This window comes from Falco peregrinus, chromosome 8 (genome assembly GCF_023634155.1).
Source record: "Falco peregrinus isolate bFalPer1 chromosome 8, bFalPer1.pri, whole genome shotgun sequence".
Taxonomy (NCBI): Eukaryota; Metazoa; Chordata; class Aves; order Falconiformes; family Falconidae; genus Falco; species Falco peregrinus.
In genome coordinates this window covers 19,316,013-19,338,984 of record NC_073728.1, presented here as the reverse complement: position 1 = coordinate 19,338,984, position 22,972 = coordinate 19,316,013, and the positions used below count along the sequence as shown (strand labels likewise).

The following is a 22,972-nucleotide window of genomic DNA, read 5'->3' as shown; positions in this document are numbered from 1 at the left end:
CTTTATGTTAATTTTACCAACCAGCGTCCTCATCGATCATTTAATAGACATATATCTATATTTTGGAAAAATGTAAACATTATTGCCAAAATCGTCGTATATACATCCCATACTTGTGTGATCATAACAAATGATTACAACGATCGAAAAGGTTAAGCTGGTAAAAGAGTGCTACGTTTTGGTCTATTTTCTTTAGCCTTAAATTATATATTAATAAAAAATTTCAATGTAAACTCAGTGAACAACAGCTGGTATAATCGATATTTTTACGTAAGTAGTCTTCCTATTCGTTCTTTACAAAATGATAAATTTGTGGGTTAGGTGTCTTCTACCGTTCTTAAAAGTTCTCTACCCAGAAAATCTACACGTCGCGTTAGGAATCCGCTCCAGAAGCCTGGGGATATTTCTCCTTTGCTCTTCCCTACCCCCGCCTAAGAAATCTGTCCCGTTGGACAAAACCCCCTACGATTCATGTTCACTGAACAAAACAGTATAGCCTTTAAAATAATTTCCTGGAAGTTCATTATTAGAATAGGAAAAAAATCCAGTGTCTTAAAAATAGAAGTATTTCAGGACACTTATTCGAAATATTTAATAGAGGTTTCCTTTTTTTTTTTTTCTTTGAGAGTGTACGTGTGTGTTTGTGTGTGTATTCACATTCACACAGGGCCTAAACAAGAAATAGCAAGTTAGATGAGGGCTTCAACTCTTCAGAAAAATCTCATTATGTGAAGAGTGAAGTGGCTCTGTAGGGAGCATTATGGAAATATCTGGGTTTGATTTAATGAGGCTCTTCACATTGGTGGAATATCAACTTAACAGAGAAAAGTCTACCCGGGGCGTCCAAGTTACCAAAATGAAAATTGGCAATTGAGATGATAAGAAAGTGGCTTTCTTGTGCGAAATCACTTCAGGTATCAGAGATAACATTAAATAACATACATTCTATGCACCAAGAACAATGTTTTATGTACCAAGTCTCTTATCTGTCTCTTCTAATGACTTCCCTTAGCGGGTTGTTAGTACTTGACAGCAGGTCTCTGTGCGGGGAACTTTTTTCCAATTCCACATTCAAAGGAGGTCCATCAGAGAACATGATTGGCAATTTTCGTCATAATCTGCACATTATTAGCATCAAAATTGACATGGCAGTAACACTGGTGGTTTTTGATGTGCCTTTCTTCAAGTTCAAGGAAGTCCCTCCAGTAGCAGTGGTTTGGTATAGCAGGTCTCAGTTACCCAGTGGTGGCTTTTCAGAGGCAAAGGCGCGATAGAGATGCGTGAGAAATAAATCCAAGAGCCGTTTTTACCGAGAGGAGAGAAAGACGCTGAGAAAAAAAATTAGATTTAGAAAAGTGTCTGGAAGGTACATGCTTCAGGACAACAGCCTACACCTAGAGAGATTCAAGTATTTCCCAGATAGCGTGGATTATGGTAGTTAGAAAGCTTGAGCTTAAAAAACGCCTCTCCCCATCCTGTCAATCTCACACTTCCCTTCCCGTTACTGGCCCGGCCGCGGCGGCCTCATCAGCTGCCGCTCGTCATACAGAAATACGCGAGACATTTCCCATTTAGTCGAACTCAAACCGAAATAATAATAATATAAAAAAAAAAAAAGAAGAAGAAGAAGAAGAAAAGAAAAAAAAGGAAAAAGAAGCCAGAAACACATTCCCTTCCGCCGGCTCTCCCTCCCTGCTCCCTCCGGCCCGGCTGCCCTTAGCCCCGCCGAGCCCGGCGCCGGGCAGGGCACGGCAGCGCCCGCCGCGGGCCGCCTCCGCGGGGGCGCAGGAGCCGCGGAGCGCCCTCCCCACCGGGCGCCGCGCCCCTCCACGGCGGGGCGGTCAGCGATAAAAAAATAGACGGAACTTTTTGGCCGAGCCCGGGGGCGCCCCCCGCCCCGGTCCTCCCCGACCCCCTCTACAAAACGCCCCCCGCCCCCGGGCCTGGGCCGGGGTAGTTATCTGGTGAGCGGCGCCTCCTCCCGCTGGTCCGGCGAGGCGACGGCGGCCTTGCTGAGCACGGCGGCCGAGTAGGGCAGGAAGCCGCTCTCGGAGCGCTGCCCCGCCGCCGTGCAGGGGAAGTCGGCGGCCGCGGCGCCCCGCGAGCCCAGCGCCGAGGCCGCCGCTGCCGCCGCCGCCGCCGTCTGGCTGCTGTGGCAGCTGAGGCAGGAGCAGGGCGCCGAACCCCCGGGCGGCCCCGAGCCCGCCGCCGCCGCCGCCGCTGCTGCCGCCGCCGCCGCCGCCGAGGCGGCCGCGCTGCTGTTGAGGCCGGCGGCGGCGGCGGCCGGCGCCTGGTAGAGGCCCGGGTGTCGGAAGCTGCAGAGCAGCTCCGGGCGGGAGTAGGGGTGCGAGAGGGCGCGGAAGGTGTCCAGCGGGCGGATGGAGGTGGCGAAGGGCGCGGCGGCGGCCCCCGAGGCGGCGGCGGCGGCAGCGGCGGCGGTGACCCCGACGTGCGGGTAGTAGTGGAGCGGGACGTGGGAGTGGAAGGGGTAGGGCAGGCTGCCCGTGGCCGCCGCGTGGGTCATCATGTAGGTGTAGAAGCTGGGGTCGGCCGGGTGGGGCCAGGACATGGCCAGGCGCTGCCGCTTGTCCTTCATCCGCCGGTTCTGGAACCACACCTGCTCAGGGAGACAAGCACAGCGCGGCCTCAGGTCCGCTCCGCGCCCCGCCGCACCCGCTCCCGCCGCGCATAGCGGCGGGCACCCGCCAGCCGGCCCCCATCGCCGGCGCGGCCCGGCCCGCGGATACATCAGGGCCGCGCCGCCCGTAGGCGACCCCTCTCCAGCCCGGAGCAATCGCCTGTGACCCTGCCCGAGCGGAGCGGTGGGCACGGTCCCCCTCGGCCTGGGGGCACCCCTTCCATCCGAATAAACGTGCCCCCTTCGAGTAGTCCCCTCCCCCCGGCTTTGCCTTTGCGGTATTGACGCGCTCGTCCCCCCGCGCTTAACAGCTGCGTTTGTTTTCTCTCCCCGTTTCTCTTTAGGAAATACGCTAACGCGATAAAAACCGACGAGGAAAAAAAATAATAATAACGGCAACTTCTTAAAAGCAAAAGGAAAGTTCACGGTGCGGAGCAGCAAACGAGCACAAGGGATGATGACAGCTGAGGGCCCGGCGCGTCCTGCGGCCGCGGAGCGGGGCCGGCAGCCGGCCGGGGGAGCGGGGCAGCACGGCGGGGCGCGGCGTACCTTGATGGTGGTCTCGGGGAGGTTGAGGGCGGCGGCCAGCTCGCAGCGCCGCGGCCGCGACACGTAGTTCTCCCGGTAAAACTCCTTCTCCAGGCGGGCGATCTGCTCGCGGGTGAAGGCGGTGCGGTAGCGGCGCACCTGGTCGGCCCCCGCCGCCGAGCCGCCCAACGCGCCGCCGCTGTGCAGGCTGCCGATGGCGGGGGCGGCGGCGGCGGCGGGGGTGCTGGGCGCCGGGCTGCTCTCCGCGTAGCCTGCGGGGCGAGCGCACGGCGATGAGAGCGGGCGGCGGGGCGGCCCCCCCAGACCGACCGCCCGGCCCCGGCCCTGCGCGCCCGTCCTCAAGGCCGGCTGTCACCCTTACAAATCGCTACTGCTAACGGAATCGATAAAGGTGGATTTTATTTTTTTTAGTAATTTCATAGTCGCGTTATGCTCAGGAGATGGGGCGGGTGTGGTGACTGCGGAGCAGCCGAGCCCCGGGCAGAGCGGGCGAGGGCACGGGCCGGGGGCTCGGCGCAGCTCCACCAGCCTGCGAGGAGTCCGGGCTCGGCGCTAGCCTTTCCCCCGTCGACGGCGGTTCTTATTTTCGTTTGAGACGTACGAAATAAGAGCAGCCATGAAAGCCGGTTTTTTTCCTCTAGCGTTACGTCGAGGATCCCTTCCTTTCTCTGGCACATTTGACAAAAAAGGCATGCACTGTGGCCCCTAGGAAATCCACCGCTCACCTGGCTCCCCCTCCCCAATTACAGCAATAATAGCAACCACCGTCCGTCACCATGCCCCGCAGAGCATGGGGAAGGAGACGGGGCTGTTTCTAACCCCCGGTTACAAGCAGAGGGAAAGTGAACAATGCCCAATTACCCTGAGGTGGACACAGGCGGCACGTTGCATATACACAGAGCAGGGCACACACACAAACACGGGCAGTTTTCTCGCATTCCTCTCTCTCTAATTTAATCTATGCATTTATATACACACACAGACAGCTCGAGAGATGCCGGGAGCTCCAAGAGCGCGAGGAAAAATAAGGAGAAAGCTTTCCCTAAATATGGGTGGGTGGATATTTGTGCCCACATATATTCTGGATATATATCTACATACCAATGGATTTGGACATGCACACGCACACACACACGCACGCACCCGCACAGGAGCTGGCCGGGCAGTGTGTCTCGGCTATCGGGATAGCACAGTAATTGCAATAATATTTTACAGCCTGGAGCTCTGTCTTCGCAGAAGAGAGAGCGCCGGTGCAGAGGCGAGCAACTTTGGCGGTGGCGGTGGCTTTGCCTTGGTTTTTAAAGCCTGTTGGCAAAGTGCGGGGCTTAGATGGAGATGATAAAGGAAGAGTTACCTTTGTTACTGTTTTCCTTCAGCTGGGAGGAAGTCAGGCTGGCTGGGGAGCGGAGCGCGGAGCAGCCCACCTCCACATCACTGTTCATATCTGCCTCTTGAGCAACTTCGGAATAAAGGCTGATTTTCTTCCTGCTTTCCGACGGCGGGATTTCGGAGGAGACGGTGCTTTCACTGCTCGGATGCTGAAGATTGAATAAAGTGTCTATTTCAAATTTGCCTTTGGCGGAGATGTCCCCTATAGCGCTGTGCAGGGAGGCGGCAGTCAGTCTCGGGCTGAGGCGACCACTGTGCGGAGAATTTTCAAGGGCCTCCAGCACCGCATTTCCAGCTGAGTCTGACAAATTCGAGAGCCTTTTGCCAGCTGTAGGGCTGTGCAGCCCTCTCTCCATCAGGATCATCTCTTTTCTTATTCTTTCCATCATCTCAGCTTTATAAAAAATGTCAAAGTTGCAGGGCTGGTCCTGTCCTAATGATGAGCTGCAGCAGGGGCTAATTCACATTCAGCCCGGCAAGTGTCTCTAAATATTATTATCTCTTTTTGAGGGAGGCGTAAAAATTGTAGGATGCCAAAGCGAGGGAATGACTGGTCAAAATGACCCATACATCCTTTCTAGCCCGAAATGTCATTCATCAAAAAGTGGTGCTCGTCATTAAGGTACGAATGACGCTGTTCGAATAATCATTTATTGTAACAGGTTTATAAGCAAATAAATACAAGCTCCTGTCAGTGGATAATGAAGGCGGCTTCAGAGCAGACAAATATATCCAGGTGGAAAGAAAGAAAGACAAGAAGTGAGGAGTAAAGCTCTTGTCCTTAGCTTGATCAGATCTTGCTTGAATTGCTCTGGGGTTTGGCCTCTGGGGTGGAATTGACAGTCTGATTAATAAAATGAGCTGTGCAACATTTCCCCCTTCATTTAGGTGCATCATTATGCTCTGATTTTTGTTTTGTTGCCTTTTAGGTCCTAATGATGCAGCTTCTTTCTCATTTGTCCTCGGACAGAACTACATGCTAAATATCAGATAATGCGTTTCTTTATTATTATTTCTGAGGCGGATTTTACATCATAACGCGAGGAAATGCTGGAAGAGGACCAGAGGACCGAGAACCTCCTGCCGCTGATATCTCTTTACTTTTCCCTCCCATTTCCAGACCACATTAGAACTTTTATTTAGGAATTTACACTGACACCCCCACACACCCCCTCACACGCGCAAACCTTACGCCCAGACTTTAAAAGACCGCTGCTGCCGGCACGCACTGATTCGAGTGCACCTACAGCAGTTCCCTGGAAATTAGAATATTTATTATGATCTAGTGTATTATAGTTCCCATTTTTTTTCGTTGTGTCCTTACATTTGATCTCCTTCTTACTTTCTATAATCTTGCTTATCGACGAAGCTAGCCTGCGATTTTTCTTCCCTCCGGGACAGCACCGGCTGTTGTAGGGTATGATAGCGGGGGAAATAACCGAAGGACATAAAACGCGGCCGTGACTTAAGGCACTCCGCGCCGTGCCATCTCATCCTCCCAGCAGTTTTCTCTCCAGCCCTCTGCTTCCTCCCTCCCCACCGCCAATAAAGTCTACACATTTAAAAATTAAAAAATACTGATAGAAACAAGTGATGGGGGGTTATTGCCTACAGGCTTCGAGCGAGCAGAGGCATCACCTCCAGCACCCTCTCTCCAAAGTTACCTGTGGCTCAGTTAGCTCATCCCTCCGCTCTTTGCCGGGTGCCGCGGAGCGCAGCGTCGCCGCGCTGCAGGGGACACGGGCTGCCGCGCTCGGCAGACGTGACAGTCGGAAAGTCTCCCTTCAGTGATAACTTTGCTAGTAATAATGACGCTGATGGCAACCATTTAAACGAAGATAAATCCTTTGTCGTTAGCATCTCCAGAGTGCGCTTCGATAGCTGCCCAGCCTTTATTCTCGCCGTAATTTTTTCCCCCCCACATCATCTAGTATTTAAACCCTGGGAATCTGAGTTTCATCGCCCGGAGAAACACCCCAACGTTTCCTGTGATTAAACGCGGGTTTGATTTTTTGCGAGGAGAGCTGTTCCTGCTGTTAGTCACACACATCTCCTAAGTTCTTGTGCTCTTGCTCATGATTCATAGCTCGAAAATGGGATACTTGACAGATATTTTTTTTTAATAACCTGTTAAAAGTTTCCCTAAACATTCCTCCAAATATTTAGGAAACATTCTGGGCGTTGTTTGCAAAACCCAGCTTTTCATTAATGAGCGTTTTATGTCAGCCCTTTGAAATGCGAATTTAGACTGCAGTGTGGTGTCCTGCGTTTTACAGCCCCAAAACCAGACAAAAGTAAATATCAACTTTTCCTTGCCCGCGGGGGCGGCGGCGGAGCGGGCAGGACGCAAGCCGCGGGCCGAGCCGCAGACGACACCCCCGGGGCCCCCGGCCGGGACGGGAGCGGGGGCTCTGCGCTGCCCTGCAGGCGGGCAGGAGGGTGTCCCCGCCGCCGCACCCCAGCTCGTGCTGTCCCGAGCGCGGCCCGGCGGGCGAGGGGGCGCGCAGCCCTGCCAGTGCCGGAGCCGGTGCCGGTGCCCGGAGCCGCCGCTGCCCCAGCCGCACCCAGCTCCGCGGCAGCCGGCGGCCCTGGCTGCGCGGCCGGCGGGGCGGGGCGGAGCGGAGCGGAAGGCAGCGGCCGGGTTTATTGCTGTCGTTTGGCGCCCTCGTCTGTTTTCATAAAGGCTGTAACGGGGCGAGCATCTCTCCCCCTGCTCTTTCGGAAACCGCAGCCCAGATACCACATCTCCGAGGCACTCGTGTGTGCATACCGCCAAAGCCGGCACAACTTTAGACTCCAGAAATGTTACTGCACGGCTGGGAAGGAGGGGATTTTTTTTTTTATTCGGCGTTATACGGAGCTGGTGGAAAGGACTACATGAAAAGCCCCGACGTGAGAAAAAGAAGTGACAGGCAGGCACGGCTATGAATAATCTTTATTAGTGTTACATTATATTTTGCACCTTTTAAATAATACTGATACCTTAGGTTATGTACAACGCCTCTCCAAATATAGCTACATTCATATGCAAAGAAATTAACATTTATAAAAGATGTTAATAAACTTCCACTAAGTAGATGTGAGGTGACAAAACCCTTCCCTGCCATGCAGTTAATCAGTTCACCCCAAACCGTCAACTCACTAATAAACTAGTCATCTGACATTTATATTCCCAGCAAACCAGATGCATTTACTACACTGATGTTTATATACATATATATATCTCCAAAAACAATAGCACAGCCTAAAAATCTTTTGGCATATATTTACAGTTGTTCAAAACCAACAGCTCAGCCTAAAGATCCTCTGGCATTAGAGTGACATTAGCGTGCAAAGAGGGAGGAGGTTATGGAGACCGACGAAATATGCAGGGTTTTGTTAGACACTGTTTATTCAGTTTTTCTTGTGTCAGTAGCTGTTTAGGCCTATGGCCAAACTTATTTTCATTTTTACCTTGCAAGTTATTACTCGAGGCATCAAAGAATATTTCAGTGCTTCTTTATTAAATCTTACCCAGGAAAAAAGAGGTCACACAACTTAATTGAAATGAAGTTCGTATTAAATCAGGCAAACAACACCTCGGCCAGCTTTTCGCCACTCGGAGCGTGCTTGGGAAGACGGACAGGAGTATCTGCTTCCTCCTCCCCGGCGGGGAGGGCTGCCAACAGGGGCCCGGGGCAGCGCGCAGCGCCGGGGGGCTGTAAGCGACAGCGCAAGGTCTGCGGGACGCGGCTCGCCGGGCGGGAGCAGGCGGCGGCGCGCTGGGCGCGGGGCGTGCGGGGCGCGGGCAGTCGCGGCCGGGGGCGCCGGGGAGCGGGGCCGCCCCAGGGACCCAGCGGTGCGGGGGGGCCGCGCAGCGCCCGCGGCAGGCACGGCGACGCCACCTGGCGGCACTACGGCGGCACTGCGCGGCGGGGCCGCCGGCGCTGCCCGCCCGGCCCGCCGGAAGCCGCCTGGCAGCGCAGCTCCGCGCCCGCGCAGCGCCTGCCTCCGTGTCTCGGCGCGCACCGCGCTCCCGCTCAGTCCCGGCTCTCCCCTCCGCCTCAGGCCGTCGTATACTCATATATATATATATATATATATATATATATATACACATGGAGTACCGGGCCAGTCTCGGGGCGTCTACCTGCATGTTCAGTCCCAATTCTCCGTGAAATATCACCCGCGAGCGGGGAAGGACACGAACCCAGCGTGTCCCCGAGTCACGCCGCCCTGGAGCACCGTCCCCCTCTGCGCTGCCCAGGCTGAGATCCCGCGGGCGCTCGCTTTGGGAGGTTAATGATTACATGATGTCTTCTGGGGCTGCCTTTTCACACAAACATGTTTTAATTTAAACGATGAAGCGTGACTCCAGCCGCAAAGCTGCTCGGCCAATGCTTCATTTTCGGTGGCAGATGCGGCAGGTCGGCGGGCTCGTCCCAGGTCAGGGTCGCCGCGCTGCTTTAGCTCGGAGCTGGGAGTCAGGGACCGGCCAGCACCAGCCCGTGACCCCAGAGCTCAAGTTCAACGCCCGCAGCGCTCAGCCGCCCCTAAGCCCCGCACCAAGGCCGCGCGGGGAGTCCCGAGAAAACTTTCTCCGACTCAAAATGGATTTTTTTTTAAGATTGAAGTAAAGAGATAAGAAGCTGTGGCACAGATCTGGAGGCAAAAAATTGTTTAGCAATTTTCCCCGCGTTGCTGTTAAATCTTATCATTATTGTAACTGGCTTTTTTTTTTTTTTTTTTTTTTTTTTAATAGGGAGAGGGGGAAATGAAAGCTCTTCTGTTCTGTTTAGCCATTAAAAATCCACGCAAGTTAAAAGGTAACAAAGGATCGCAGTGGGCGCGGGGGAAGGCTTGGGGGAAGTATAAATCGATTGTTTTTCTCTTCGTTTGCGTTCTCCGTTTTGTTCTGGACGACCTTTTTTTCCCCCCCTACAGCAAACACTAACAAGAGAAGCAACTTCCCAAAGCCACAGTTACCATCGGCAAATTCTGGCGAGGGAGGTGATGAAAAAAGTGGGTTGTTTTTCCTGGGAGAGACCAGCCAGAGGACAGATAGCAAATACTAAAAGCCTGTGCTGTAAACTTGAGTGGAGTCCTAACCGTTAAATCATGGCAAATGTATCTGAGGAAATGAGATAATTTCAGAGGAAAAAAATTACTCTTTTTGGGGTAACACAGCCACTTTCTGCGGCGATGCCATCCGGCACTTCTGTTACGCAGATTCCCGTGCAATGTGTCAATGGAAAATGCAATGCGGCTCCGCGGGGCGCTGGGCACCGGCGGAGCCGCTGCCGGGGGGAGGCAAGGACTGCCCCGCGGGCAAAGGCCCGGCACGTCGCCCTGCTGCCGCGGAGCGACGTCTCGTTGGGACTGCCCGCCCCGGGCTCGGGCTGCGCCGGGCCGGGGCCGCAGCACGGCGCCCCGCACGGCCCCGGCCGGGGTGCGGGACGCGTCCTGTCACTTGTGAACTGGGCGGATGCTCCCGGAGATCCGACCTTGGCTTATGAGCTCATTATTTTTATTCGTGTGCATAATATCCTGCCGTGCAAGGCAGTGCTGTTTTCTACACCCTCCACAAAACGGCTCATTATAGAATTGAAGCTGTCGGTCATAAACCCGCCCAAAGACAGAGTTTTCTGGGACATCGAGGGGCTCTCACTGGAGCAGAGGGCTTGGCAGGGCTGAGGTCCTCTGCGGGCGTCGCTGCGGCTGCACCGTGGTTTGCTTCGATGTAACGGAGTTCAAAAAGCTCCAAACCCGTGAGCTTTAGGTGCTCGTTTCTTTCGGCAGCCTTATTTTCAGTGTCGTGACGAAAGAGAAAATCTGACCGCGTTTTTGCAAGAGGAAACACAACGAGAGATGGGAAAACGAATGGAAATATGTCCGGAGAAATAAAGTCTCGTTTCTCGGGACTTCAGTGCGTTAGCAATATTTTCACTAGAAAGCTGCGTGCAGGGACATAAAAGGATGAGAAAGTTGTGCCTCGACAAAGCGTCCTCCTAATTATGTAGGGTTCCATGTCCTGAGAGTAAATACTGATTCAGCTTATGACCGAGTGAAACACGTAATCACGTCTGGCTCACTTGTAAGGTGATTATGAAAGATTAATAGCCATTAAGTGGTTAGAGCTAATGAACGTGAACTCGTGTTTGCCATCCGGTTGTTGCTGTGATTACTGGCACCCGTTTGTCATTCCTCACCCCACTTCCAGAAACTGCCGACGATTATTAGACCCTCTACAAAGCAGGGCTGCGGGACGGAGGCCGCTGCGCGACCTGCCGCGCTACCGCTCGGCCCCTCCGCGCCCCCGCGGCAGCCCAGCGGCCCGGGGGGACCCACCACCGCGGGCCCGAGCTGCTTAGCAAGGGCACCCCCAGCCCCGAAATCGTGTCAGCAATGAGTTTCACCTCCACGGCGGCTGCCTTTCGCCTCCCTTGCGCCTGAGCCTCCGTCGGGACAGTAAACACGGCCCCAGCTATACGCTTTTCAGAGGGCGCGGAGTTTCCCTGTCCTTCCCCGCGGAGCTGCCGCCCTTCCCAGCAACTTGTTGCCCTCCACACCTAAGCGGGTTAAGTGTCTTCAACACACAACCGCGGAACAACAGGAGCCGGCCCAGAGGGGCTGGGGCTGGGGCTGGAGTTGGGGCTGGGACTCGTCTTCGGAGCTTTCTCCATTTCCAGTTCTTCGCTCTCCTGCAATTTCCATCCCGGCTCAGCGGGAGAGTCGAGAGAGACGACAGAAGGGTTTGCCACAGTCTTGGGAAGTCACCACCAGAACAGCCGTCAGCATAAGCAAACGCTGCGTTTTAACTAGGCTGCCTTACCACGACATGAACTGACACTGCAAGGGGAAAAAAGCCACATCTAATCAGTGCCAGGTTTCGCATCTTGCGCTGCGCACAGACCCGGTGCCTTTTCCTGGCTGGTAGCAATATCGGGGGGCTAAAGGGGGGTTCTCCCATGGACCGAGAGCTCAGTGGAGCCAGGGGACCCCTTCTCCCCTATAACAAAGCCCTTTTACTCCATACATCTCCGGGAAGGAAGGAGGTGGGGAGGATGGGACACAAAGACCGCGTCGGGTTTTTCCCCCCGCCACAGACACAACAATGAGCTGGGGAAGGTCTCGCTGGGGATCCGGTCAGACCCCTGCCAGCGGCTTCAAAAGGGCCAGAGGAGGACCAAGGGTCCGCTGGCCCTTTTGAAGCCGCGGGCAGGAGGAAGGGGGGCATGAAAGCGACGGGGGCGAGGCTGGCCCGGAGGGGCATCACTGCAGCCCGCCCGCCTGCTCAACCCCTCCCCAGCGCCGGGAGCGCGGCGGGGTGGGAGCGGGGCGGCGGGGCGGGGGGTGGGAAGGGGGGGGGGGCGCCGTCGGTGCGGACCGGGGGGCTGCGAGGCGAAAGGGGCAGTGCGGGCAGCTGGAGGGTCACATGTTTCGGCGGCAGCCTATGAGCAGCCCCCCGGGCTGCGGCAAACTAATCTGGAGCCGGCCGCCCCCACCCCCGTCCCCCCTCCCAACCTGGACTTCGTTTTTATAAACGTACCGCCAGGATCCAACCTGTTGGAGGCAAATAACCATTTGCATCATGCCCGGCCGGGGACCCAGCCGCCGCCGCCGCCGCCCGCGATGTGCAAGGCCATGAGCAAAGCAGCGAGCTGGGAGATGGACGGACTGCGCGGCGACAGCAGCGGCGGCGGCGGCGGCGGTGGCGGCGGTGGCGGCGGTGGAGCCCCCGGGCAGTGCCGTAATTTTCTCTCCTCGCCCGTTTTCGGGGCGGCGCACACGGGCCGAGCAGCCGCCGCCGCCGCTGCCGCCGCCGCCGCCTCGGGGTTCGCCTACGCCGGCGGAGGGGAGCGCTCGGGGGCGGCGGCGAGGCCCGACCCCCCGGCCAAGGACTGCCCGGGCTCCGCCGCGCCGGCCGCCGCCCCCGCGCTCGGCTATGGGTATCACTTTGGCAATGGATACTATAGCTGCAGGATGTCCCACGGGGTTGGGATACAGCAAAACGCCCTGAAGTCTCCCCCCCATGCCTCCATTGGCGGCTTTCCCGTGGAAAAGTACATGGACGTCTCCAGTCTGACCAGCACGAGTGTGCCCGCCAATGAAGTCTCCTCCAGGGCGAAGGAAGTGTCCTTCTACCAGGGCTATACAACCCCCTACCAGCACGTTCCTGGGTACATAGACATGGTCTCAACGTTTGGCTCTGGGGAACCGAGACACGAAACATACATATCAATGGAGGGCTATCAGTCTTGGACTCTGGCTAATGGCTGGAATAGTCAGGTTTACTGTGCCAAAGATCAGACACAGAGCTCACACTTTTGGAAATCGTCCTTTCCAGGTACGAGAGGGAGAGAAATGGTCTGAGCTGAACCCCCCCCCCCCGCGCCTCCTCCGCCTGCCCGTCCCCTCCCCCGCCCCCCGGGCTGCAGGGGCGGCCTGCCGAGGTGGACACGCTGCACAGACACGCACAGAGCGGAGGGAGAGGGGGGACGGTGGATTTTCCTTTTTCCTTCCCCCCCCCCCTCCCCACGAGGAAACCTCACCCTCTGCTTTCCACCCCGCGGGACAGACCCCAGAGCCCCCCCCGCCACCCAGCGCCAGGGCCCCGGACCCCTGTCCCGCGGGCACCAGGACGGCCTCGGGCTCCTTCTCCTGCTGCTTCCCTCGGTGGCCGGGCTCGTACTCGCGGTTGCAGCTTGCAGGACGATGATGGCTCGAAGGCTTGCGCTCCTCTGCCTCTCCGGCTGGCGATTGACCCGGCCTCAGAGCACTTAAGAGACTACGAGTAGTGAGGGCACAGAGGCACAAACCACATGCAAACAAACCCGGCGAAACACACACCAAAGCGATTTGTGTGTGTGCGCTGCCAGGACCGACCTGCTCTCGGCCCCCCGGCCAATGCCCCCGCCGTCCTGCACGCTCGCTAGCGATGCATGCCTGAAAAGTGATGACAGTCCATCAAGGTTTTGGTGCTTGACTAACGCGCAAATAATGTGGCAGTGTAAATAATAATAAACTGTAAACAACCCAGCATTATTTATTTGCCAGTGAAAACCAGTGCCCAACAAGTATTGGTTAAGCTTTAAACGCCTGTAATAAAAATCTAATTTTTCACATAATGTCTTTTACAATAGGAGACGTTGCACTAAACCAGCCCGATATGTGCGTCTACCGGCGTGGGAGAAAGAAGAGAGTGCCGTACACAAAACTGCAGCTTAAAGAACTCGAGAATGAATATGCCATTAACAAGTTCATTAACAAGGACAAGAGGCGAAGGATATCCGCAGCCACAAACCTGTCTGAGAGACAAGTTACCATTTGGTTTCAGAACAGGAGGGTGAAGGATAAGAAACTAGTCTCCAAACTGAAAGACAATGTATCTTGATCTATTAGTTGCGGACAGTGATGGATATATAAACTCAATTTACGACCAGCTAAAGACTTTTGGAAAGACTTGAAAATATATTTAATTTTTTTTCTCCTTCCAGCGGTGGCGAAACTTCGGGAATTGTTTTCCATGAAAGTCAGCGGTTTTCTCTCAGTGGAAGGGAGTGCTGACAAATCTTGAATTATAGTTCCGTTTCTTCCTTTTGAAAATAATAATAATATTAATATTAATTATATTTTCTGTTCTTCCCTCTAGGCCAGTATAAACGATTTTAAATATGTTGAAGGGTTACAGTTATAACTTTCTTAAATGCTTAACTCTTTAGGGGTTTTTCTGTAATTTTTTTTTTCTCTGAACAACAGCCAGTGCCAAAAGTGTCAGTTTTGATTTGGTATCGTAAACTTCAAAACACGCCTAGTGGAAAAAATAAAAAATCAATCGAAAAATGCAAGAAAGCCGGAGTCCGGACCCGTGGCAGCCCTCGGCTGCTGTCAAAACCCACCGAGACCCAGACAGAATTACGAATTGCGAGGAGGGGTAACGTCTGCAGCCGGATTTTTAATTGATTTTCCGAGAGAGAGAGAATCTCTCCGAGCTGTTGCAGGACGCAAAGAGCACGGTCCCTGGCACGTCCCACCGCGCTCCCCGCTTCCGCAGGTTTGGGTTTGTTTCGAGTTGGGGTTTTTTGTTTTGATTTTTTTTTTCCCGCGGTTTCGTTTTCAGTGGAGGGATTTCATATTGGCCGGCTGAAAAGGGAGCCGCTTGTTCCTGGGAAAGGGCGCCTGGGGCCCGGCCGGGCGCTGCGCGGAGGCGCAGGTCGGGGCGCCCCCGGGAAGCAGTTTCGGCGGGACTGATGGGCCGGCTCGTCCCGCAGCCAGGGCAGAGGCTGCCGCTACGGAGGTGTGTATAACCTGAGCAGACCTTGTGTAAAATGCCCGCTCTAGCCTATTTGTCCGGACAAGCAAAAGACTCTTGTCCTTCCTCCCACCATGGCGCTTATAAAAAGCAACTCCTGGTCGGAGAAGCAAAGTTCACCGCTAACTTTTAATTTACAAAAATAAACGGGTGTTAATTACAGAAGCAATAAATAAGGAATTTCAAAAGATGCCATAATTTATATAGGCCGGAAGGCTAGGATTTTGTCAATTTTTTATTATTTTAAACCTAGTGTGCATGTTATGATATACACAGGGTGATCAGACACGCTACTCAACTACTAGGAGAGAGAAGCGATATCCTCTCTGTTAATGTGCCTCGTCTAATTATTAAAATGTGTGTGTTCCGAACTAGTATTATTTATTATAATATACTATTGCTCTAAACACTTTGATTACCAGCGTATGTGGGTAAGACATACGGTAAGACTATTTCTCCATAAACCATATATTTTCCTTTTCTTGTCTTAAAGTCTGCTTTTACTTTGTGTTGGAAGTACGGGCTCAACTTCCAAGCTGTTAACGATGTTGCCAAACTGTTCCTGAACCATCTTTAATAAAACGACTTCTTTTCGATATGTATAAAAAGAGAGGAAGAAATTTGCCTTCTTTTTGCAGCAGGGCGTTTCGCGGGCTCCAGGGTTGCCTGGGATCTGCCCAGGGCCGCTAACAGACCGCAGTTCTTGGGAAAGGAGAGGTCGATAACAAGCGAGGCGCGTTAGAGGAGGGAAAGGCGTATACGAGAGCGCCTGGCCGCTGGGGAAGGGCTTTTTGGGAGGAAGAAATGCTGCCAGCGAGAAATACCCGGGGTGGGAGGCAGGGGAGAGTCTGTCTTTCCCTTCTCCCCCTAGCCCGGCTCTGCTTAGCCGGTGCCCGGCGGCCGAGGACGGCCCAGCGCCCCGTTGTCTCCTCCTCCCCAGCCCGGCACTTGCCGGTGCCCCGGCGAGGCGCGGACGGCCCCGGGCAGCGCCCTCCGTTCGCTCCACAACGGGCTGGCTCCAGCGGGGGGTGATCTTCCGCCTCCTCCGCCTTCTTCCTTCCTCTTTCTCTTCCGCTTGCACGTTCACGACTTTTGAGGCATTTATTTTCCCCGAACGGACGAAAAAAATCCACTTCGGAGCATTTCCGATTTTATCGCGAAGTGCATTTTTGTTCGATTCTGGGAACAGAGACTTGTGGGGCACACAATTTAAGTACCGGGATCAGCCCTCCCTGCTGATGCAGTCTTGTTTTCTCTGAATGTTTTAAATTCTTCTTGCCTCCCCCCCGCCCCCCGCCCTTGGCACCACACACACCCCACACCCCCGCACACATACTGCGGTCCTATTAATTCTGGAGAAGTTTTTCCTCCCAGCCAGTCTCCCCGCGGACGGAAGGCCGGGCACTGCCAGAGCTGCTGTATTTCCCGGCCACGGAACCGTCGCGGGCTGTTCCCTTCCTCCTTCCAGGCTTAACCTTTGGCTTTGCCGGGCTCCAGGCTCTCAGAAGACGCAGCTTTGCTACGGCCAAAACTCCCTTCCCAGGGCAGAGGAAACGCGAACGGTGGCTGGCAAATAGGTACCAGATGGAGACGAGTCGCCTTTTAATTTCGTAACAGCATAGAGAAACATTAAGAAACAAGCAGCGACAGCCAGGAACACGGCAAGGCCAGGGCTGCGAGCCGAGGCGCAGAAAGCCCGTCCACCTACCAGTGCAGATTAAAAGGGTTTTGTAAGCCTGGAGCTGGGGCATTGACGAGCCTTATTCAGAATCCCGGTGCTCACAGCCCGGGCTCTTCCCAGCGTGTACGGACCCGGCCGGACCCCGGCGCTCCGCGGGCGCGGACCGGGGCCGCCGCGGCGCAGCCCCCGCTGCAGCCGGGCACAGCCGTCCGCCCTTTAGAGAAAAGGGCATAATGGTTCGCTTGAAATGTAGCGCGTATTATTACAGATAATAATATGTACCTTGGCAAACTGAACTGCAGATGTGCGGTGGCACAATGATGCACTGCAGGTCAGCCGGCTCGCCTGTCCGCAGCTGCCATGGAGCTTGGCTCCTGTCAGGCAGCGCGTTTCCCAGCCATGTCTGAGGCAATCCTGCCATCTCCTGGACAACCCTCGGCATAGGCAGGGGAAGCCGCCGCCTCACTTCAGGAGCCGCGTTTCTGAGTGATAAATGAGCGAGGGAGACTACTCGGTCACACGCAGAGCAACCTTCATCTGTAAACTGGAAGAATATGCCAGTGAAATTATAGCCTGTGGTCAACTCTGATGTTCAGGCCGATCCGGCTGCCTATTTAAAAAACAGCAGCAACAACAACAACAAAAAAGAGCGGAAAGGAGCGTGTGAAAGCAGCCCGGCGGCTCGCTGTGTTCCTCAGCGGTAATATTTCCTGCACAGACAGAGGCAGGGGGACACCCGCGGCATTAAAACGCCGCCCCCCCAAACCAGAAGCCGGCTGTGGCTGGAAAAAACAGCCCCGGTCCGTCCGCGGCTCCCCGCACCGCGGCAGAGGCCAGCCGCCCTGGGAACAAGATGTTTCTGTCAGTTCTTTTCCTTACAGATTTAAACATAAACATCGCTTTCCGCAGCTGTGAGTGTCTCCAGCTACTCCAGATTTTGCTTTTCATATTTTTGCGCGGTATTAATTAGCAATTACAGATGAGTTGAGCATTAATTGAAAGCTCCGTTTTCTCTAACCCCATAAAAGTTAGTTTGAAGTGTCACCTTTCTTTCCGGTAACTGGGAACTCACATCCATTCCTTGTGTTTATTACGGGTGAAAATACAGTCTTTGAACACAAAATGCTCCTTCTGTCTTCCGAGAACCGAAGATCAGAGTCAGCTTTTTCGTAAAAGACGATTATGAAAATAAACTATTACCCATCCTCTCGAGGAGGGGGGGGGGGGGGGGAAAGAAGCAGAAACCAAGAACCAAGTAAGCTAATAAGAGGGAGATTCAATTGGTAGACATAACTCAAACAATAAAAATTAAAGGCAGTGGTCAGTAATATCCTCCAGCGGTGCTTGTGTGGTCCTGTGTGGTCTAGGAGAGAGCAATCACTTAAAGATTTCTTCCAGGGCAATGAAATTACTGCAGAATTTGCCTCAATTTCCCGTTAAACAGAAAGATGAATTTGATTAGGGGAATGTCAAGAGGGACAGCGTCTCTGATCTCGGAGTAGAAATAAAATCAAGATTAAAACTATGATTAACAGGACAATAATGGGGAAAATTAACCCTACCTGTTAACTAGGTTCGAGTTTTTAACGGAGATAATGAAAGTGGCGAAGTCCGGGCATTAAAGCTTTGCTTGAAGCTGGGCTCGCTCAGCCCAGGGGAGATTCTCTTAGAAAAGATGCCGAGGACAGAGGCGCCGGGTCGGGGTGACGGATGGGCCTCCGAGGTCCCCTGCGGGGCGCGGAACCGGAGCGGCCTGGGAGCGGGGTGCCCGCGGCGTTCGGCTGCGCTCTGGTGGGGTGCGCGTCCCCGTCAGCCGCTCGGCCCGCTGCGGGTGGCTCCGGGCGCAGCGCACAGCTTGCCTCCGTGGGCAGTGCACTGTCTCCCGACCGACATGGTCTGGGACAGGACACTAGCAACCTCCTGTGTGGATGCTCACAGATATGATTTTATTCGCGCTTACCCCGGTGCTAAGGGGAAAATGGGAGAGAGAATGGAGTAACTGGGCTCTTGGTTATCTCTCAGAAAAATACGTATAACCCTCCAAAATAACACTGTAATAACACTGTAAGGAATCATTTGCTTGACAGGGGAGAAAAATTCCTCCAGCGCAACTTGGGAGATAGCAGCGGGGTACTCAGCCGAGGCTGACCCTCCTCTGCCCACCGCCGCACTCACATCCTCTCTGCTGCAGAGCAGACGCCGGCATTTTCTTTCTTGCAGTCTTTCGATTCTATCTATTTTTGATATTTATTTTTTTATCTCGGCGGGTCGCTCAAATAATTCAGTGTTGCTGCTGTTGTTATTCTCGGTTTGATACTGTTTTTTTGATTGTATTTTAAAGACAAAATAATCCCCGAATTTTAGAAGCATCGTTTAAAACTTGTCGTTTCGGAGTGAAGATGAAAGGTGAAAGGAGTAAAAAGGGAAGACGTACGGACCTAAGAGAATACTAGTTGTTAGCGTACCAGAATGACGATCCTGGTAATATCCGATCAATTAAGGTTTTAATTGCAAGCATATGAAGATGCATGTGATGTTGCTCTCAATTAAAACAAACGCGTATATAAACCAGACAAAATCCGCGTTCTGCACACGCACGCACAAGGTGTACTCGTCTGTACGTGTGCCCCAGACAGTCACATCTCCTTCCCCTCAGTGGGAAGCAGCCACCGTGGGTTATTCCCCGCCCGCGGTGCACACTCTCATCGTGGGTGCTGTTCTCGCCCCGGCAGCTGCCCGGCGCAGGGCGGCCGGCCTGGAGGGGGCTGCCAGCCGGGGGGCACGGCCGGGCCGGGGGCTGCGCCCGGCGCTGCCCTGTCCCCTCGGCAACTCTGCAAATGTTTGTTTTCCCCTCATCTTTCCGCTAGTGCTGCAGCTTTGCCAGCCAGCCCCGGCCACTTTTATAGAAGCGGAGACCATGTTTTCCCCTCCCCCTTGCGAGCTCAGTGTTTTAATATTTCAAGTGTTATCATAAGACTTTTAAAAAGGGGGGGGGGGAGAGAAGAGAAAAAAAAAAGGGGGGGGGGGGGAACAACTCAGTGGCTGGAGGCGGTGCTGAAATTACCGGCTTTGAAGAACCTGTCTGCAAAGTTTCGTCCAATCGTTTCAGGCTTTCCGCTTATTCCCTGTTGTAACTAAATACTGCTGTAAGAACAGCTGAAGTCCTTTGTTGGAAATGTGTGATCGCAGTCTCTACAGATCTGGCTACGTTGGTTCTCTCTTGAATTTGCAATCTCCAGATTCCTTTTATTTTCCTAATTTGCGGGCTAATGGCAGTCAATTGGCGGCTCTGCCCACCATTTCCTACCCCCGGAGCTCGATCCCGTGGACTTGCTCAAGTTCGTGCGCAGCCCAGCCGCAGAGCCACGCGTTCAGCGGCGCAGCGCAGCCTTACCTCCCCGGCTCCGTTCCAATCAACATCAGCTCCAACGGCAACAAAGAGTGCCTGGAAGACAACAATAAATATTACGCCCACGATGCGAGCTCCAAACAAGAGGAGAGATGCAGGCAGAGGCAATCTTTTGCAAATGACCCAACTGTTACTCACGCAGCCAACTTAAAGCCCGTAAAGTATGACCACTCGAGCCTGCAGAGAAGTTTGCATGGCTCGGCTGCTCTTTTTGAAGTGAATTCCTGCACTTCCAGCTTAAAGGAGGACATCAAGAATTCCGTCAACTTGAACCTGACAGTTCAGCCCGCAGCAGTCCAGTCATGCCTCAGACCTTCAGTGCAGGATGGTATGCCTTAAATATCTCGCTTTAGTTAGAGGCGACCTAGCGATACTTGTTTTCTAAGAGATGCCTGTAATTGCTTTGTAACCCCCCTGTAACCCATTCGGAGCGATAATCGCTTAATCCGACTCGGAGGTAGATAGAAATTGTACTGTCAGATGTGCTTTGCCCGATTTGCCGACCTAGTCTAGCCCTGTTGTCTTGCGGGTTTCTTGCATATTCTCTTTAATACCCAGACCTGATCCACTAAATTATCGACGTGTTTGTTGTAGGTTTGCCTTGGTGCCCCACCCAGGGGAGATCAAGAAAGAAACGGAAACCTTACACAAAACAACAAATTGCTGAATTGGAAAACGAGTTTCTCCTCAATGAGTTTATTAACCGACAGAAGAGGAAAGAACTATCAAACAGACTGAATTTAAGCGATCAGCAAGTTAAAATTTGGTTTCAGAACCGGCGGATGAAAAAGAAAAGAGTAGTAATGCGAGAGCAGGCACTTTCTATGTACTAGAGCAGAGTCCGCCCGTTCCTGCATGAACTTGTGCCCGGAGTGTTCACCCCTAGAGTAGAGCGTATTCGCGAGTGAAACGCGGGGACTGTGTGTTTTTTAACATTTAAACCAAGTTCTCGAAACGCGTAGGATCCCTGCGTAAATTGGCAGACGCTGAGTTCTTAACCGAAGTGAAGAAGACAAGCCGGACCAGCATGGAAACCTGTATTATCAGCTTTTTACCTTTCTTTCTCCATTTATATAGATTTTCTCCTACTTCTTCCCCTCTCTTTCCCCGGAGAATGAGTGGTGCTAAACTAAAATCGATTTCTTTTATCTGTATGTAAACACCATTTTTCAGCAAAATAAAGGAATAATGCCTAGTAAAGACATCAGCTCTGTGAGTCCCGGCTGCTCCCTTCATCTGCTGCCCTGCACGCCAGGGCGAGCCTGCGGCGCCGGCTTGTTTTGTGGTTTGGAGTAACCTGCTCGAGCAGCGATGGGGGAAAGTGGTTAACAAATAAACCTTTTTCTGTCTTTTTTTTTTCCCTCCCCCTTCCCACCCCCCGCTCGGAGCTGCAGATCCGGCCGCAGCCCGGCGGAGAGGGCACGTGACACCCGCGCAAGGCCCGCGCGTAACCTGCGCGGCGGCAGCTGCCGCCCCGACGGCGGGGGCGCGGGCCCCGTGTGCCCGCCCGAGGGGCCGCCGCCCCCGCCCGCCGCCCGGGTTGCTCCCCGCGCACGGAGGAGAGGATCCCCTCTCGGGAAGGGGCGCCCCGCCGGGCCCCTGCCCGCGCCATGCGCCAGCCGGGCCCCGGGGGAGCGCGGGGTCCCGCGGTGGCAGAGGGGACCGCGGAGCCGGGCGCCGGGGCTGCCCCAGGTGGCCGGGCCGGGCCCTGCCCTCCCAGCGCCGCTGACTTTGGCCTTGTCCAGGCGCTGCCCCAAACAAACAGGCAAAGGGGAGCGGGCGGTGCCGAGGCCGCGGTGGGCTGGGGCCGGGGCCGGGGCCCGGACTGGGGCAGGGCTGGGGGCAGCCGGGGCCCCCCTCTCACCCCGAGGTGCTGCGGGCGCAGGAGAGGGGAGAGCCCGGAGGTTTTGGTGGGTTTGATGATTTTGTGAGACCGTCCCCATGGCCGTTTCCGCAGAGGTTTTTACGAGGAAAGAGGGGAACGCTTTGGGTTTTTTTTTTCACCAGACATAAACCTAAGAGGCTAACCCAACCAGAGGGACTGGGAGCGTTGCCCAAGCCGTTTGATTATTGGTTTAGGACGAGAATGAAATCGATTTTCCCCGCATGTTGCTGACAAGGGTTTCTCTGCCGGGAGCCGCCGGCCTCTGCAGCACCCGAGCAGTCAGGCTGGCCGGAGCGGCAGAGCCAGGGGAAATGGTAGAAGATACAGCCTTGGTCTGATACTTCAGGAAATAAATAAATAAATAAACAAACAAACAAATAAATACAAACTCACTGAATTTTAGGTCCGGATTAAAACGCGTTTTGGCTGCGATTTCCACCTAAATCTGTTTCTAATGGCGAGGAGTTTCCACACCCAAAACCTTGGGTTGCCTCTCCCAACAGCGACAGTAACTGCGCTGGCGGAGCCTGCGTTATTCGCTGGTATATAAAGTAAGCTCAGTTATGGTTGTTCGGGGTGTATGCCACAAGGCTGAACAACCACAAGGAATGGCACAAAGCAGCTACCTATTTACACGGGGCTATTGCCTTCCTGAGGGCAATAAACTCATTATTTCATGAAGAGACATATTTGAACTTTGCTCCTACCCACTCATGCAAGTCCTGCTCGCAAGGGCACAGTGGTCCAGATGACTTTGGAGGTAAATGCCGGATTTCTAGGCGGCTAGAAGTGCAGCCATCTTCCCGAAAGCTTTCCAGAGACCCCCAAAGGTAACGCTCGGGTGGTGTTTCGGGAGGGAGAAGGAAAACCAGCCCAACTTGGAGGCGCATTTCTCGCCGTCCAGAATGGCCACTCTTGCCGCATTGCCCAAGGCAGACAAAAACCTACCTCGCTCATGGCGGGGTGACCGCCAGTGGAAAAGCAGGGGCGAAGCAGCACCGGGTGAGGGCTCCCCGAGGGAAGGGAATGCACACCTAGCCACCTACAGCCAGAGGCATCACCCCTGGGTCCCTCCAAATCTTCGAGGCGTTCAGCCCCTGTGCTGTGCGCTGGCGCATTGCGGACAATAA

At 54.2% G+C, this 22,972-nt stretch overlaps 4 protein-coding genes across 5 annotated transcripts in view; 2 read left to right on the top strand and 2 right to left on the bottom strand.

Moving 5' to 3' along the window:
- Positions 1–22,972, bottom strand: part of LNPK (lunapark, ER junction formation factor) — a 170,881-nt gene that overhangs the window by 92,320 nt on the left and 55,589 nt on the right. The window lies entirely within an intron of this gene.
- On the bottom strand, positions 1,958–5,546 carry EVX2 (even-skipped homeobox 2). The gene is made up of 3 exons (XM_055811337.1): positions 4,542–5,546; positions 3,188–3,438; positions 1,958–2,617 (listed from the first exon to the last, which is right to left on the bottom strand). Exons 1-3 carry the CDS (start codon positions 4,963–4,965, stop codon positions 1,958–1,960), a joined length of 1,335 nt encoding a protein of 444 aa, XP_055667312.1. The 5' UTR covers positions 4,966–5,546.
- Positions 12,188–14,080, top strand: HOXD13 (homeobox D13). Its single transcript, XM_005237146.2, has 2 exons — positions 12,188–12,902; positions 13,699–14,080. The coding sequence occupies exons 1-2, from the start codon at positions 12,188–12,190 to the stop codon at positions 13,947–13,949; spliced, it is 966 nt and encodes a 321-aa protein (XP_005237203.2). The 3' UTR covers positions 13,950–14,080.
- On the top strand, positions 19,649–21,301 carry HOXD12 (homeobox D12). The gene is made up of 2 exons (XM_005237125.1): positions 19,649–20,285; positions 20,552–21,301. The coding sequence occupies exons 1-2, from the start codon at positions 19,724–19,726 to the stop codon at positions 20,788–20,790; spliced, it is 801 nt and encodes a 266-aa protein (XP_005237182.1). The 5' UTR covers positions 19,649–19,723; the 3' UTR covers positions 20,791–21,301.

What these genes read in the sequence shown, in the direction of transcription:
- HOXD12 (XM_005237125.1), top strand. Translation starts at nt 19,724, where the DNA reads ATGTGTGATCGCAGTCTCTACAGATCTGGCTACGTTGGTTCTCTCTTG. An exon ending in CAGACCTTCAGTGCAGGATG is followed by an intron (nt 20,286 to 20,551) that starts GTATGCCTTAAA and finishes TGTTTGTTGTAG; the next exon opens with GTTTGCCTTGGTGCCCCACC.
- EVX2 (XM_055811337.1), bottom strand. Translation starts at nt 4,965, where the DNA reads ATGATGGAAAGAATAAGAAAAGAGATGATCCTGATGGAGAGAGGGCTG. An exon ending in GAAGGAAAACAGTAACAAAG is followed by an intron (nt 3,439 to 4,541) that starts GTAACTCTTCCT and finishes CTCGCCCCGCAG; the next exon opens with GCTACGCGGAGAGCAGCCCG. An exon ending in TCCCCGAGACCACCATCAAG is followed by an intron (nt 2,618 to 3,187) that starts GTACGCCGCGCC and finishes CTCCCTGAGCAG; the next exon opens with GTGTGGTTCCAGAACCGGCG.
- HOXD13 (XM_005237146.2), top strand. Translation starts at nt 12,188, where the DNA reads ATGTGCAAGGCCATGAGCAAAGCAGCGAGCTGGGAGATGGACGGACTG. An exon ending in TTGGAAATCGTCCTTTCCAG is followed by an intron (nt 12,903 to 13,698) that starts GTACGAGAGGGA and finishes CTTTTACAATAG; the next exon opens with GAGACGTTGCACTAAACCAG.